Below are 14,801 nucleotides of genomic sequence, written 5' to 3'. Positions count from 1 at the left end.
CTCAGACCTACTGAGATAGAATTTTGGGACACCAGGCCTGGAGCTCCAAATGCCTCCCAGGTCACAATATACAGACATAACCTATTTTCAATCACATGGGTTTTCCAGACCTCTTCATGTTTAACTTCAAGTCATTAAACCAGAGTTAGTCTTTTGATTTCATTTCTCAACAAATGTCCGTTAGTCTCTTACTTAAATGTCAATTCAAAAACAGAGCCTCCGCTGTCATTGCAAATTGCAAGAGTTGGATCATCTGTAAACTAAACAGAGAAGAAATTAATTTCTTACAGATTTTTCAACAACCAGTCAAGTATCAAAAAGGTAAGGGAAAAAACTTACACATTTTAAAAATCTAAAAACAAACATATTCAATAGCATTTGAAATCACCTAAACTTGATTTAGCTCATCATCCTAAATATTCAGAATAAAAATGACTCACTGTCTTCAAAAAACTGAGGCTTTAAAAAAGTAAAGCCACCTTCGATCAGGATAAAAGAAAAATAAAAACTACAACTCATATAAGCCCTAAAGTTTTCCACTTGGTTTCTTAATGTTAACTTTTTCTAACATGCTATTAAACTGAATAGGATACACTGGATACATTTGCAGTTGTCTAGTTTCCAAGAACAAAGACACAGTGAAAGATATTTGCTATCTTTGGGAAATAAATTTGAATATGTTTTCTATATAACTGAAGAATTAACCCATTTAAAATAGTTGAACTTTTTATGTAACTCTACCAAAAATGTGCTTCCACCTGATCTTTGACAGGGTATACTTCAGTTATTATTACCTACTCTGGAAAACCCAAAATAACGAATAATGTTCACAATGACAGCCTTAAGGGCTTATGAGGTATGGTAAATATGAATGCTGTATGATACAAAAGTGAGTAACCTGAGTCATTTATAGTGACTAGTCTCCCTAACCCCATAGGTTGGTAAGCCATCCCAAAGCACATGTCTTCATCCTCTTAGTCAGGGACAGTTGAGGTACCAGAGGCTACTGTAAAATTATTTTTCCTCAACCCCACACACAACCATAACAAAGAAGACCCACACCTGTGCTCTCAACTCTCCTAGCTGAGCAACTGCCAGAGTGGGAGGTATATACCTGGAATGTAGGAAAAGCAGTTGAACTTGCAGTTTTATTAGTCTTCTACTTATATGTATGTGTTTTGTAATGTACTTAAATATTAGTACAGTAGTACATTCATACTATTTCTTTAAAAAAAATTATATATATATATATATATATATATATATATATATATATATATAAAGGATGTAATCCCAAATTGTTATTGATGGTACATAGGGTTAAGTTTGGAGAACAATGAGTAAGAGTACTAAAGCACACATGGCCGTTGTCAATCCAAGACCCAGGAAGTATTCAACCATATACATCACTTGCTACTTCTTACTGCAATGTCCAATCTCAAGCAAAACAATGGCTACTACTTCTATGCTTTTAAGTTTATTTTGAGAGACGGGGGTGGGGAGAACACGTGTGCACTACGTGTGTGAATAGGACAGGGAAAGAGACAGAGGGAGAGAAAGAATCCCAAGCAGGCTCCATGTTGTCAGCACAGAGCCTGATGTGGGACTCAATCTTACAAATTGTGAGATCATGACCTGAGCTGAAATCAAGAGTTGGACGCTCAACCAACTGAGCCACCCAGGTACCCCTGACTTCTATGCTTTTCACCTCGGCTGTATTCCTCTCTTTCCTGTCGGCCTTTATCTCTTCTGTTTCCTATTGTTTCTCTCAAGGATTTTGCTTTTTGCTGTAAATGGACTATCCTTTTACAAACACCACCAATTAGTTATTCCTTCAAGCAAACATTTATTGAGCAGCTACCATGCATAACACAAAAATAAATGAGAAACAGATTCTAGTTTCAAAAATCTTCATCTATTAAAGGATGTAAGACATAAAAACAAACAACTATAACATTTTAGAAGTTGGCACATACCATAGGAAAGGAGGTCAAGAAAAATTGCCATGATGTTCAGAAAGAGGAGAAATTCTACTTTTACTGGTCTGGTTGTTTTCGTTGTTACTAAATGCTTCAATGCTGCTCTGTCACAAAAGACTTTTATGTAACTAACCTAGATGCAGACACATAAACTCCAGATGCTTACAGACTTTAAAAAGCATATGTATGGATAAGAGGTCTGCTCAGCTAAGCAACCAAATGTGTACATGATTAAAATCTAGAAGATCTGATTTTAGACTTCCCTAGTTACAGTCCTTTACCTTTTATGCTTCTGAACATGGGCTTGACAGCATACAAAATCCAAAGTTCACATTGTATTTATAAATGAAATCTGTTACCTAGGTTGGTTTATTTTTTTCAGATTGTAAGAAGAAAGCCAAGATGCAAATCTTAATGCTTTTCCCTTAGAGGTCTGAAAGAAAATAAACCAACAGATGCATTTTTAAACATAATGCGAACCTTGGTTCTTTCACAGTTGGTGCCTTGAACCTCAGGTAATTCTCAACCAAGTGTCACAGAGCAACGCTGTTGGGTAAAAAGACCTTTTAAAATCTTCCCATGAGTTTTCAGCAGGGTAATGCCTGTCTACTGACAACCTGTGGTCCAGGATCACATCAATGTTCTCTTTCTGCTACTCATCTATACAATAGGCTAGCCCATCTTCAGTTCTAACCTGGAAAACATCCCATTGGGCTAGTAAAAAAAAAAACTTCATTTTCAAGGATTCTGTTTATAAAGAAATGTGCTTAAAGATGCATTCAAAAGCATAATAACTAAAATGATCAGACAAAGTAAGCAAAGATATTACCTTAATATGCAATATTGCTGTTCCTGGAGGATGAGCATCTGTTATTGATCTTAGAAGTTTTCCACTGGCCAAATCCCACATCGTGATCTACAAGACAACTAAATGCTTCAAAAACCAATTTATTGCTCTTTTTTGGACTTAAGTATCCTGACTTCTGGCTGAAATAATCCATCCCTGGTCTATAAACATTGCAGGCAAAGAACTATGAAGTTGAAACATAATTGAAGATTGCAGATCCATTAAAGCACAGGGCCTTTGTTCTGTCTTCATCTTCCCTTCATCCTGCCCAACCTACTTTTCCCTTCAGATTTCAAATATTGCTCTTATACTGAGACAAGTAAAAAACTTCTTTAATGAGTCAATCTCTTTAGCAATGGTAAACCTTATAGGAAAGGCTTACTGCCAAACTAACTAGTGATGTATAAGTCAGAAGATGATAAAGGCCAAACCTTACTGCTAGTTTCGTAAGTAGAAAGCAATACCCAAAGAGCTATCCAGTAACACAGCGATGAGAAGACAGAAAGCAGAATATAGTATATTTAAAAAGCAGCAACAACTATCTACACTACTCTAAGGAAGTAAATTTTGGTGTCACAGCCAGGTTGGTTTATAAAAGCTATTTACTTGTAAATATGGATAAAATAAAGTTCACGTTTACCTGTCCCTTAGCAAAGCCACAGAGAAGTCTTGAGCAGTCGTTGTTGATACTGAGGGCAGAGATGGCTCCATACTGACCTCCAACACTAGTGTTCCCCAGACAGAGTCGCAAAGCTTGATTCTGATCTAAAAAACAACATATAAAATCAGGTGAAAGAAATGGAAGATTGAAAAAAAATATAGTATTAGCTTGTTTTTAAAGACTTGGGAGGTAGCAACAATCACAAGAACCATATGATGAAGCTACATTCATTTTAATGTATTTACTGAGTGTCTACTAGATGCTGGGCATTGAGTTAGACACTAAGAATGAAGAAAAGGGGAGCCTGGATGGCTCAGTCGGTTAAGCATCCGACTTCGGCTCAGGTCATGATCTCGCAGTTTGTGAGTTTGAGCCCATGTTGGGCTCTGTGCTGACAGCTCAGAGCCTGGAGCCTGCTTCAGATTCTGTCTCTCCATCTCTTGGCCCCTCCCCTGTTCATGCTCTGTGCCTATTTGTCTCTCAATAATAAATAAATGTTAAAACAATTTAAAAAAGAAGAAAAAACCAGTTATCTACAAATAAGCATAATGTAGAACATGCTAACAATAAGTGAAAAAATCCATAAGTATCTGTAGGTCTTTGAACAAACCAACTATCTTTCATCTGTCTCATTCTACAATTGTATTTCCTGCTGTTTTCAGGATGCGAGGTTACAGAGAATACCATCTTTTAAAGTAGCTCTAAAATTTCAAATATCAAAATTTATTAATTTGGAATTTGGCTGAAATTTACATTTATATTACCCATGAAGAAAAGGTTTCCTAAGGAAATTAACAATGCAAAGAAAATTACAGGGTAAACATTTAAACTACTTATTTTTCAAGCACCAACATTTGATATGCTAAAAGCAAATAATTCAAATCTCTACTAGATTAAGTTACTTAAGGGCAAGGATCTTGCCTCAATCACCTCTGATTTTCTCCAGGAGGTACTTAAATTTATTATTTAATAATTAAAAGAAATTCCTCTAATGTTCTCATAGGCACTGCTTATTTTGTATAGTGTTCATTATTGTACCTACTTGAAAACAATGAAATAAAAAATTTACGAAGTCACACCTACAGGGGCGCCTGGGTGGCTCTGTTGGTTAAGCGTCCAACTCTTGATTTCGGCTCAAGTCTGATCCCAGGGTCATGGGATCGAGCCCCCTCTGGGCCTCCACACTGGCGTGGAACCTGCTTAAGATTCTCTCTCCCTCTTCCTCTGCCCCCTTCCCCACACGCACCTGTGGTCCCACATGCTCATTCTCTCAAAAAAAAAAAAAAAAAAGGCATATCTACAAATTTTAACTGTTTGGGGGAAAAACTCACCATATTTGCACAGTATGGAGTTCTATGACCTCATTTGGCAATTGCTTGTGCCTCCCTTAACTACTTACATGCTACTCTCTGGAGATAAGTATGTCTTACTTCCACTATTAGACTATGTTCTTTCTAAGGGCTAAGATCATGAGTGAATTAACATTCCCAGAATACCAAGCCTGGTGCCTTGCACTCAAGAGGCACCTGACAATCATCTGAATAGCTTCCACATTTGCAAATCTTCTGTCTGTAAGGGTAAAACTAATTACCAGAAAGACCCTAAAGATACTCATTCTCAGATCTAGGTAGTAATACCATGTAGACCTTTTGCTTGTCCAAAGTGAATACTATACAGTTTTCTGTGTTCCTAAACTGCGCAAATAGCAATCCTCACCTACCAAAGGAGCTCTGACACAATTAATGGATGTATCATATCTGACATACAGAAAATATTCAGTGTTTTCTGAAACCATCTTATGTTTTTATGTTTTGAAAGTTTTTATTTAAGTAATCTCTACACCCAGCATGGGGCTTGAACTCAGAACTGAAGAGCTGCATGCTCTTCCGACTGAGCCAGCCAGGCACCCTTGAAATTATTTTAGATTTCAGCCTTCTAAGATGAATATTCAAAAAGGAATAAAATTCATAAATATACAAGGTCTTATGTATTTAAAAAGTCATTATCTTTACCCACATCTAGAATTATTATAATTACTGATTTTTCCCCTTACTTTTTCTTTACTTAAATTCTTTTCCTCTCTCTCCCAATTTGATGCAAATTATTAAAATGTCCTTTATTCAGTTTTCCCAACTCTGAACATGACACCTCATTTTATTTTACTTTACTGAAACTGCCTGCCTAAAATAGTGTTTTCCATGATCTTATCTTGTCAGGGCTGCCTTTTACAGTTAGTGGATTATTCATGTATCTTATTTTGCAAACTGTCAAGACAGGATGGTTAGGCAACAGTGTCCTATATATATATATATATATATATATATATATATATATATATATACACACACACACACACACACGCACACACACACACACACACACACACACACCCTATTTGGGTCCTGCATGTAGGCAACAGACGGAATGAAAGGAAGACAAAGACAGACATTCCTTATCAGCCTCACAAAGAAGCCCCTTAAGTCTGGGCTACCTGCCTTCCAAAAGTGATTGAATAGCATCCTGCTGGGATCCTTTGTGCTTTGAGATCCAAACTGTACACATTCTGATCCACCAATACTTAAAGATACTACTGCTTTCAGATTTAGCAAAGTTCACACATTAGACTATTTTAACTATTCTTATAACTCAAGGAGAGTAAGAATAAAATTAAGGAAAACGATAAAGAATTACCATACCATTAAGAGAGGAAATAAAAAGAGGGAAAGAAAAACTTCTAGACTAAAAAACCCAAACAGGACTCTCCTTTCCGGACTATGGATCCCGCGTACTAAAAACCAGCTAAGAAAGGGGACCAAATTATCAAACTTGGTCATTCCTGAAGTATGTATGAAGTTTACATCCCACAGGACTGTGTTAATGAAAGCATTCTCAACTTTTTCCCTTGATTTTTACAACGTATTCATTATCTTCATAATGTTCCTTTATATGGTAAGCATGGCAGTGAGGAGATAGTGTATAAAATGTAACCTGGTTTTTAACTCCACGAAGATATTTATTAGTCCATATTGCTGTCTTTATACATTCTATATTTGTGGTACCAAAGTAATAAACCTATCAAGCAATTTAGATGAAATTCAGAAAAGGGAGAATTTCTGTGTAAAGAAGAAACCAGAATCTCATGGGAGAGGTTTCTTCTACTGAGGTAACTAAACATTCTTTATCCCAGATTATTCTGGACACTTCTGGGAAAACTAAACATTCTTTATCCCAGATTATTCTGGACACTTCTGGGAAAAGGTATTTGGTAAAAAATAAACATAAAACCTCTTCCAAACACTTGAATTCTAAAGTTATATGGAAAGAACAGAAGGATCTGGACAGAAGTAAGAGATGAAAATCAGAGCTCTCCATATTGCACTCCCCCAGGGGGGCTCTTGATCACCTTAATTTTTAAGGAAAAATTCTATTTTTCCCTATTTGCAAAGTCTGCTTTGCCTATTGTTGGGAGAAACCATTAAATTAGCAGTACATCTAATTTCATTTACAGAGCCAAATAAAATCACATTTGGTTGGCATTCTCAACTTAGTTTTCAAAAAAACTTGAGTGGGTCCTTATAAAGCAAATAACTCCAGGCAAGAAATATGAAATGAGACTATCGGTTTTCCCATAAACTTCACAGAGTTGGCACAGAGTTTAAATAAGAAAATGCCTGTGAAAAATGTGAAAACTATCAAATGGTACAAATGCAAGGAATTATTGTGAATGATAATAGCTTGCCAATTAAGACGTGAAGTCTAGTTATCACAAACACTGCAATGAATTATATCTGTTTATTAGTATATCTTTCAAAGTATACTTTGCTTAGGGCAGATCTCCTCAGCATATTCTGGGCTTAAGAGTAACGTGCTAAATAGCAAAGAAAAGCCACAAGTAATGTATAAAGTCTGTAATAGCCATAAAATCTAAATCTGAACATACTTCAAGAGAATTTCTGCTCTTTCCATATACCAAAATTGACCCCATCCTCTATTTCTCCATCCCTAATTTGTTTTAACTAGTTCCCAAAGACCTTCAAAGAAGGAAATAACTAGATCCTAGAAGAAATCAAGTTTAATTGTGTGTATAGAGCTCTCTTATTGCCAGCATTCATCATTCTTTAATACTACTCTTTTCTTACCCTTTGTGCATATTAAAATATTCTCTAAGACCAAAAGAAAAGAGAAGAGGTATTATAAAATATGTTTCATCAATGATCACAAAACAGGTGAAGCACTTTACCTGTCCTCCACCTAACCAACACACAGAATTGGGAGTGCTCATCCCCTCTGGAAAGATCACTGAAAGAAAGAAGCCCAGGATACAGAGAAACCCCATGGCTAACTGGCTATCATCTAGAATGATGACGCTTACAAATAAGTTAGCAGTGTTCATTTATAAACCTGCTCATACCACCGTAATGTTACTGGATTTTAAAAAATTAAACAATACATTAACTGATGAAATACAGTGGCCAAAAAAAAAGTTGTTTCCATGAAAAGTAAATTAATGCTCACAAAAAAACTTGGTAAAGGTGTTTCTTTGAAAATCTGTCCCGTAATAAGATGTGGACAAGACAACTGGAGAAGATTAAAGAGTTGTTTTGTAAAAATCTGTAATTTTTCACTCCTCAACTGATTCACAGGTGCCTAAGCTTTTACCATTTTTTCTTTTAAGTAAAAGTGCAAATTTTATATGACTCATTACTGATGCAGGTTATTCCAAAAAAGAGCTGCAGACTTCCAACTGGCAGATACAAACTCAAAGAAAAGTCTTTGGACTGTATCAAAGGATTAAGGAGAAAATGAATATTTGTATATTTTCAATTAAAATAAAACACTGAAGGTACACATATCTTTATAATTTTTAACAAATCCCTGCTTTAACCAGTTTGTTAGCTGGATTTTTTTTTAGTAAGCAGTTCATAAAAGGGCACCAACTGTAACTGACAGCATTCTCTTTCAACACTAAAAAGGTCAAAAGAAAAACAGTCACTCATGCAAACCAAAATTACTATACCTTTTCCTTTGAATCCATGGAGAAAAGATCAAAAGAAAGAGAAAAGCAAGAAATCAGTCAAAAGTTCAGAGAAAAGACAGGTAAAATTTCAAAAGTATAAATGACAACCTTTAGTTATTTCTGGGAATGATACTAAATGTGATTAACTGATTTACGATTACATTCAGATATTGGTTATGGCAAAGAGAAAATGCACAATATTCAAATTATAGTACCATAAGTAAATCCAAGTCCAGTAAGTTTGGTAGAAGTAAAAACAACTTCAAAAAGATAATCTATGAAAGTATACTAACAATCCCCCAAAATAGGAAACTAAGAGCCCCGGAATAGAGACACATCTTTACAAAGATTTGAATTTTTGAGATCCTGTATAATAGATAAGAACCAAGATATATAATATCATATACCTACAGTCCGTAAGAATAGGCAACATACATCACCTCTAAGAAGCTTATAATTATCACTATTTTAATGACCCACCTCTAGTCCAAAAAGAAATTAATGTTACTTAAAACAAACATAATTCTTCTGCTACATTTTTCCTACAATCACCAAAGATATTTAAACAAGACCAGATTTAACCCGACCTCTAATCTAGACACTTCATAATATCATTATTCTGACATTTGTTACTGCCATTAAAATGAGTTTCAATCCATTTGTTAAAACTCACTGTCCAAATAATCTGATTCTACAAAAATAATGACAAAAAGTTAATAACTGCATGCTTAAAACCCCAAAGCATAACCAGAATATTATCATTCTTTCTCGAAATATTCACTTCGGCATACTTTCTCTTGCATGAGACTGTAGAGAAAGATTACTGTTTCATCATATCTACAAGAAAGCTGTTGAGGGGCGCCTGGGTGGCTCAGTGAGTTAAGTGTCCAACTTCAGCTCAGGTCATGATCTCATGGTTCCCGAGTTCCAGCCCCGTGTCGGGCTCTGTGCTGACAGCTCAGAGCCTGGAGCCTGCTTCGGATTCTGTGTCTCCCTTTCTCTCTGACCCTCCCCTGCTCGAGTTCTGACTCTCTCTCTCTCAAAAATAAATAAACATTAAAAAAATTTTTAAAAAAGAAAGAAAGCTGTTGAAACCTAAAAAAAATTAAGAAGCAGGCCCAAGGAAATTAAGGAGACAGTAGCAAAAGACATCACATACTCTTCTGTTGGTTTTTAAAGTATTCATTTTAATTCGTCGCAGTAGCTTTACATGGGTTTGCTTATAAACAGACACATATTCCTATAACTTTGTGGTAAGGAAGGGATGTCAAAGCAGACAGAGTTGAGGAAAAGTGAGCATTAGTAAGCAAGAACAAAAAAATCAACTTGCATTCTGCTGACAGACAAACATACACATTACACTCGATCCTCATTCATCTTAGTTCTTCTATTCTTTTCTTCATATATCTTGGAATTTGCCTCCTTTTCTCTCAGGACAGACTTGCTGAGAATGGTGAAAATGCACTGAGGTAGGATTCAGTGTTTCTTAATTCTGAACTTGGCTCTGTGAAAATCTCTTAACCTCTCTGGTTCTCACCCACCTCATGTAAAAGAGGACTGACCTAAAAAGTAAGATCCTTTCCCCAAATTCTTTTGACCTAACACCAATTCTGCTCCCAAAGGAAAATAAGCATTCTTACACCTGATAGGACAGCAGGTGGCTAAAACTTCCCAGAAGCAATCAGGTTATATCACAAGTGTTTAAAATGTTCATACCCTAATTCATTCATTCCTTCATTCATTCATTCATTAAATGTATAAAACCTGGAAAAAATAAAAAAAAAATAAAATAAAATGTTCTGACCTTAATTGTACTTTTAAGAATTTGTCCTAAAGAAGTAATCAGGTGCACAAAAATGCAGTTACAAAGATGTGCATTGCTATACTGTTTGTTTAGAAACAACCTATAGTAGGAAATGGTTAAGTAAATTGTGGTGAATCCATTTAAAAGAATACTGTGTAGCCATTAGAGATGATGTTAGAGATGAATATATAATTACATGGAAAGATGTTCATTATAACAAAAAGCAGGTTACAAATTCACATGATTCCATTTTAGATGTGTACATATACACACACATGTACAAAATAATAGATTAAAGAGCCATATAGAAATGTCAGGGATTATTCAAGGATGCTGGAATCTGCTATTTTATATCTTTAATCTTTTGCTCATCTCAATTTTCTACTATAAACACGGATCAATTATAAAATAAGAAAAAAATTATTGAAAGAATCAATTCTACGTTTTTATTTATTTTTGGGACAGAGAGAGACAGAGCATGAACGGGGGAGGGGCAGAGAGAGAGGGAGACACAGAATGGGAAACAGGCTCCAGGCTCTGAGCCATCAGCCCAGAGCCTGACGCGGGGCTCGAACTCACGGACCGCAAGATCGTGACCTGGCTGAAGTCGGACGCTCAACCGACTGCGCCACCCAGGCGCCCCGAAAGAATCAATTCTAAAGTACTCTCAAAAGAATTATATTTTTGTGTCCATTCTTCCTACCTCCAAACAATAAAGCTCTATTTAAATCAATCACCTTTGAAAAATCGCATGATAATTTAGATTATTTGTAAACAGGAATTCAAATTGTTATGAATAGGAATTCAATATTTATAAGTAGGAATTCAAAAATTGCTCAAAAACAAGGGAAAATAACCAGTTTTTCATTCATACGGTAAATAATGATGTAAGCCCCACAGAGATCAAATTGCAGTACTGTTATTAAAGTATTCCCAGGTGATCCTTCTACAAATCCTGTAGATTCCTTAATAAAATACAGTGTTATTGGGAATTCCATTTAGGAGAGATGCAAAAGACTTAAGATTCAGAAGAGAACAATTAAAACTGCCAGACAAATATTATCTAACAGTTTTTAAATTAAAAAAAAAAAACAGAAGAAAATGTACTGCTCATTGTACTAAATTCAAAAACAAAGAGTAATGAAACTAGGGTTATTTCGTCTCAGGTAGAAAAAGAAAGAGAAAATACTTAAGACTATCATCTAACATACAAATGAATGAATGTTATATTCTCAACCAACAAACACATGTGATTATGGGCTAGAAAATTTTCAATTTAGAGGAATTTACAATGTAAATGAAAAAGAATTTATTGTCAGTTTGAGTTACTAGGAAAGCCTGTGAATCTCTTTTCCTGAAGATCTGCTAGGATATGATTTAGAATCAAAAATCACCACCACCACAAACTGAGGCAGACAAGATGACAACCCAAGGTCCCTTTCAACTTTATATTCTTTCTGTCTAGGTCTGTAGAATCAAAAGATATGATATGATAACTTATAAATTCTTAAAGAAGAAAATCAACTTGCAATGAGCAACAAAATGAACTTGGGTCAAGTAATTTTAACTATAAAACTACTGACTGCTACTTTTCAAGTCTTCCTGTTTTTGTTTTTTTTTACAAGAATATAAAGTTTACAATTAAACTGCTATTAAAAGATATAAAATATAAAAGGATTCACAATAAAGAAAGTACTTAGAAAATTTACCAAATATTAAAGCCAATCCATGAGATGTACCCACTGCTATCAGACTGGACACTGCCTGAGAACAAAAGGGAAGATTATGTTTTGAGATATTACATCGAGGATCTTGAAACAATGCGAGTTGAATTTGTTGGTTTTCTTTCCTCTAGGCACCAGATGACATACCAACTATTATAAATAAGGAGAATTTCATCTAGGAGGCAAAAGGGGAAATGAAACTCAGGACCTTTTATTTCTGGGAATCCCTCTAAATTTACTCTAAGGGTAACAATATCAAAATATCATATGTTCAACATTATAGGCAAAAACACACCACTTCTATTCTAAAGCAATTTAAAAAAAAAAAAAACCTCAGAGGTCCAGACAAAGTAGGAGGCACTTATGCTACCCAACCAAGAGCCAGCTATGAGGTGTGGGAAAGGGGTTGATAAAGCCCTTCAGTTTATTCACAGGAGCTAAAAGGCACCAGAAATATTCAAATTTCAGCCCACTTCCTCACCGATTAACTAACTAATAAGAAAGCTACAGGAGGCAGCTGGAAGTATTCAAGAAAAGAGGGCACTAGTGTGCTTTCAATATCCCCGGTTCTCTATAATCGCACCACAGATTTACTATTTGGCAGGCCTGGCAATGGAGTTCAGAACTATTAAATGTACTATTTACCACAAAGTGATTTCACCAAATGCTGTGTTCCACTCCCTTGTAACCAAAGGGAGGCCAAATCACAGAGGGAGCAAATTTACTTGGGCATGGGAGGATCACATATAAATAAACCTGGAAAAGGCTAACCATTATTCCATTATATGGAAGAATAACAATACACTAGAAAGAGAACATTCAATATGGAAAAATGTTAAACCTGATTACTGGCAGTAAATGACTTACGAATTTATTATCATCATAATTTATGCAATAACTCTGAACATTAGAAGAATAAATCTAAGAAAACCCAATGAAATAGAATGCTTACCTTTAAAGGATTATTTAAAGTGTACTTACAATTGCTGTAGGCAAGCCAGCATCAACTTTGTCCTAAGTGAAATTAAAAAAGTATTTGAAAACATACTCTCATTTTTAAACAGAAAATGACATAAGCCCCTCTCTTTACATAAACTTTAATCCAAATCAATTCAGATAAGAGATGGGATCCTCATTTTTGCCCCCAACTAAGAGAAACCACAAAAGTTGTACAGACCAAGAAAATATAAACAGCATGAAAGTGGATCATTTTATTTTACTAACGGTAACCAATGCTTTAAGAAAGGCATGATTATAAATGAAAACGTAAGAAGAGAGAGAGGAAAGAAGTCCTATTTTCAATAACATGGATACACTCTAAGTAGTATAGGTTACAATGACAGGAGTACACAAAGATTTTAGAAAAGGGAAACATGCTACAGATATTCTTTCTCTAAGCTTCCTATCCAGCAAATTATCTAATAATCCTTCAATAAAACCCAAGCTGGGTGTATTCAGTCAGTTCAAGCAAGCATCAGAAAATTAAAAATTAAGTGCTGGTCCCAGCTCCATACAAGTAACTCTATGACCTAGGGAAAGTCACCTAACCTTCTGGGTATTAGCCTCCTCATCTGTTAAAGGAAATAGCAAATAATGCCCTATGTACCTCAATAATGTGTCCTGAGGTACAAATTATATGTAAAGTATCATATAAATGTCCAGTTATCTATTTAATGCTTCTATAGCTTTAAATAGTAAGAGCTTACAATAATTAGCACCATAGTAGCAAAGAGCTTTCATGTACATGTATTACACTATTGACTCTCAATCTGCAAGAGATAGATAAAACATGTATTATTCTGATTTTCCAGACTAAGAAAACAGAAGTTTTAAAAAGTGTACCTGACTTGCCCAAGATTATTCAAGAAGTGATAGAAAAGTATGTCTCAAACTCAGAGTTTCCAGTTCCCAGACCTGGCTCTTTATATCATTTCTATAGTTCTTTTCTATGTCTGTCCCTGTCAATGTGGTCAATTAGTTATTATAATCTCTCAGAAAGCAGAATCAATTTTTATCCAACTTTACAGAGTGTCCTGGGAACTAACTCAAGAAACTTACTCTAGTGCATGGGAGTATGAGGAAGAACAATCACAAGGCTGCTATGTTCAATGTTCTGGATGGAGGATATACCCCACTCTGTATGGATATGTGTATGTAAAGTACACCTAACATGCTTGACAATTAAGATGCAAACAATAAATATCTGATGAATGATTGATTTGTGTCCTGGATAGGGAAAAAGAATGAAAGAGCAGATAAAAAGCATACTATATTCAAAATGGAACCTGAATAATGAAATGAGAAGTCAGCTTCCTTTAAAAGCCAAAAAACCAGGGGTGCCTGCGTGGCTCAGTCAGTTAAGTGTCCGATTCTTGGTTTTGGCTCAGGTCATGATCTCACAGTTCTTGGGTTCGAACCTTGCATCAAGTTCTGTGCTGATGGTGTAGAGCCTGCTTGGGATATGTGCTGCCGAAGCAAGCACAAGCCTGCTTGAGATTCTCTGTCACTCCCCCACTAGCTCTGTCTCTCTCAAAATAAATTAAAAAAATTTTTTAAGCCAAAGAAACAGACATATGCGAAGCACTAGAGATTACAGAGTTGTAGTACTGGTGTGGCAACATCTTAGGGTAATGATTCTCAAAAGCCAGGCTACCTTGAAATCACCTAAGATACAGATTCCTGTTATACTGTTAAAACGCAGATTTCCTATGCTATACTACTAAGATTCCAATTAAGCACGTTTGGGTGCTCAGGAATCTGCATTTCAAT

At 35.4% G+C, this 14,801-nt stretch overlaps 1 protein-coding gene across 3 annotated transcripts in view; it reads right to left on the bottom strand.

Moving 5' to 3' along the window:
• Window positions 1-14,801, bottom strand: part of VPS8 (VPS8 subunit of CORVET complex) — a 240,499-nt gene that overhangs the window by 209,740 nt on the left and 15,958 nt on the right. For 2 of the 3 annotated variants that reach the window (XM_047098538.1, XM_047098537.1), the window contains exons 5-9: window positions 13,014-13,046; window positions 12,018-12,072; window positions 3,467-3,591; window positions 2,809-2,895; window positions 193-260 (exon numbers count right to left, since the gene is read on the bottom strand). In XM_047098538.1, the coding sequence (XP_046954494.1) occupies window positions 193-260; window positions 2,809-2,895; window positions 3,467-3,591; window positions 12,018-12,072; window positions 13,014-13,046 (368 nt within the window). Of the gene's footprint in view, window positions 1-110; window positions 261-2,808; window positions 2,896-3,466; window positions 3,592-12,017; window positions 12,073-13,013; window positions 13,047-14,801 lie in introns of those variants that run through there. The other variant, XM_047098539.1, reaches the window with a different exon arrangement.

The sequence above is a fragment of the Lynx rufus genome, unplaced genomic scaffold (assembly GCF_022079265.1).
Source record: "Lynx rufus isolate CCGP_SWC_20201006 ecotype Redwood Valley unplaced genomic scaffold, mLynRuf1.p SCAF_5, whole genome shotgun sequence".
Classification (NCBI taxonomy): Eukaryota; Metazoa; Chordata; class Mammalia; order Carnivora; family Felidae; genus Lynx; species Lynx rufus.
Note: the sequence above shows the minus strand (reverse complement) of the source record. Positions and strands in the feature narration are given on the sequence as shown.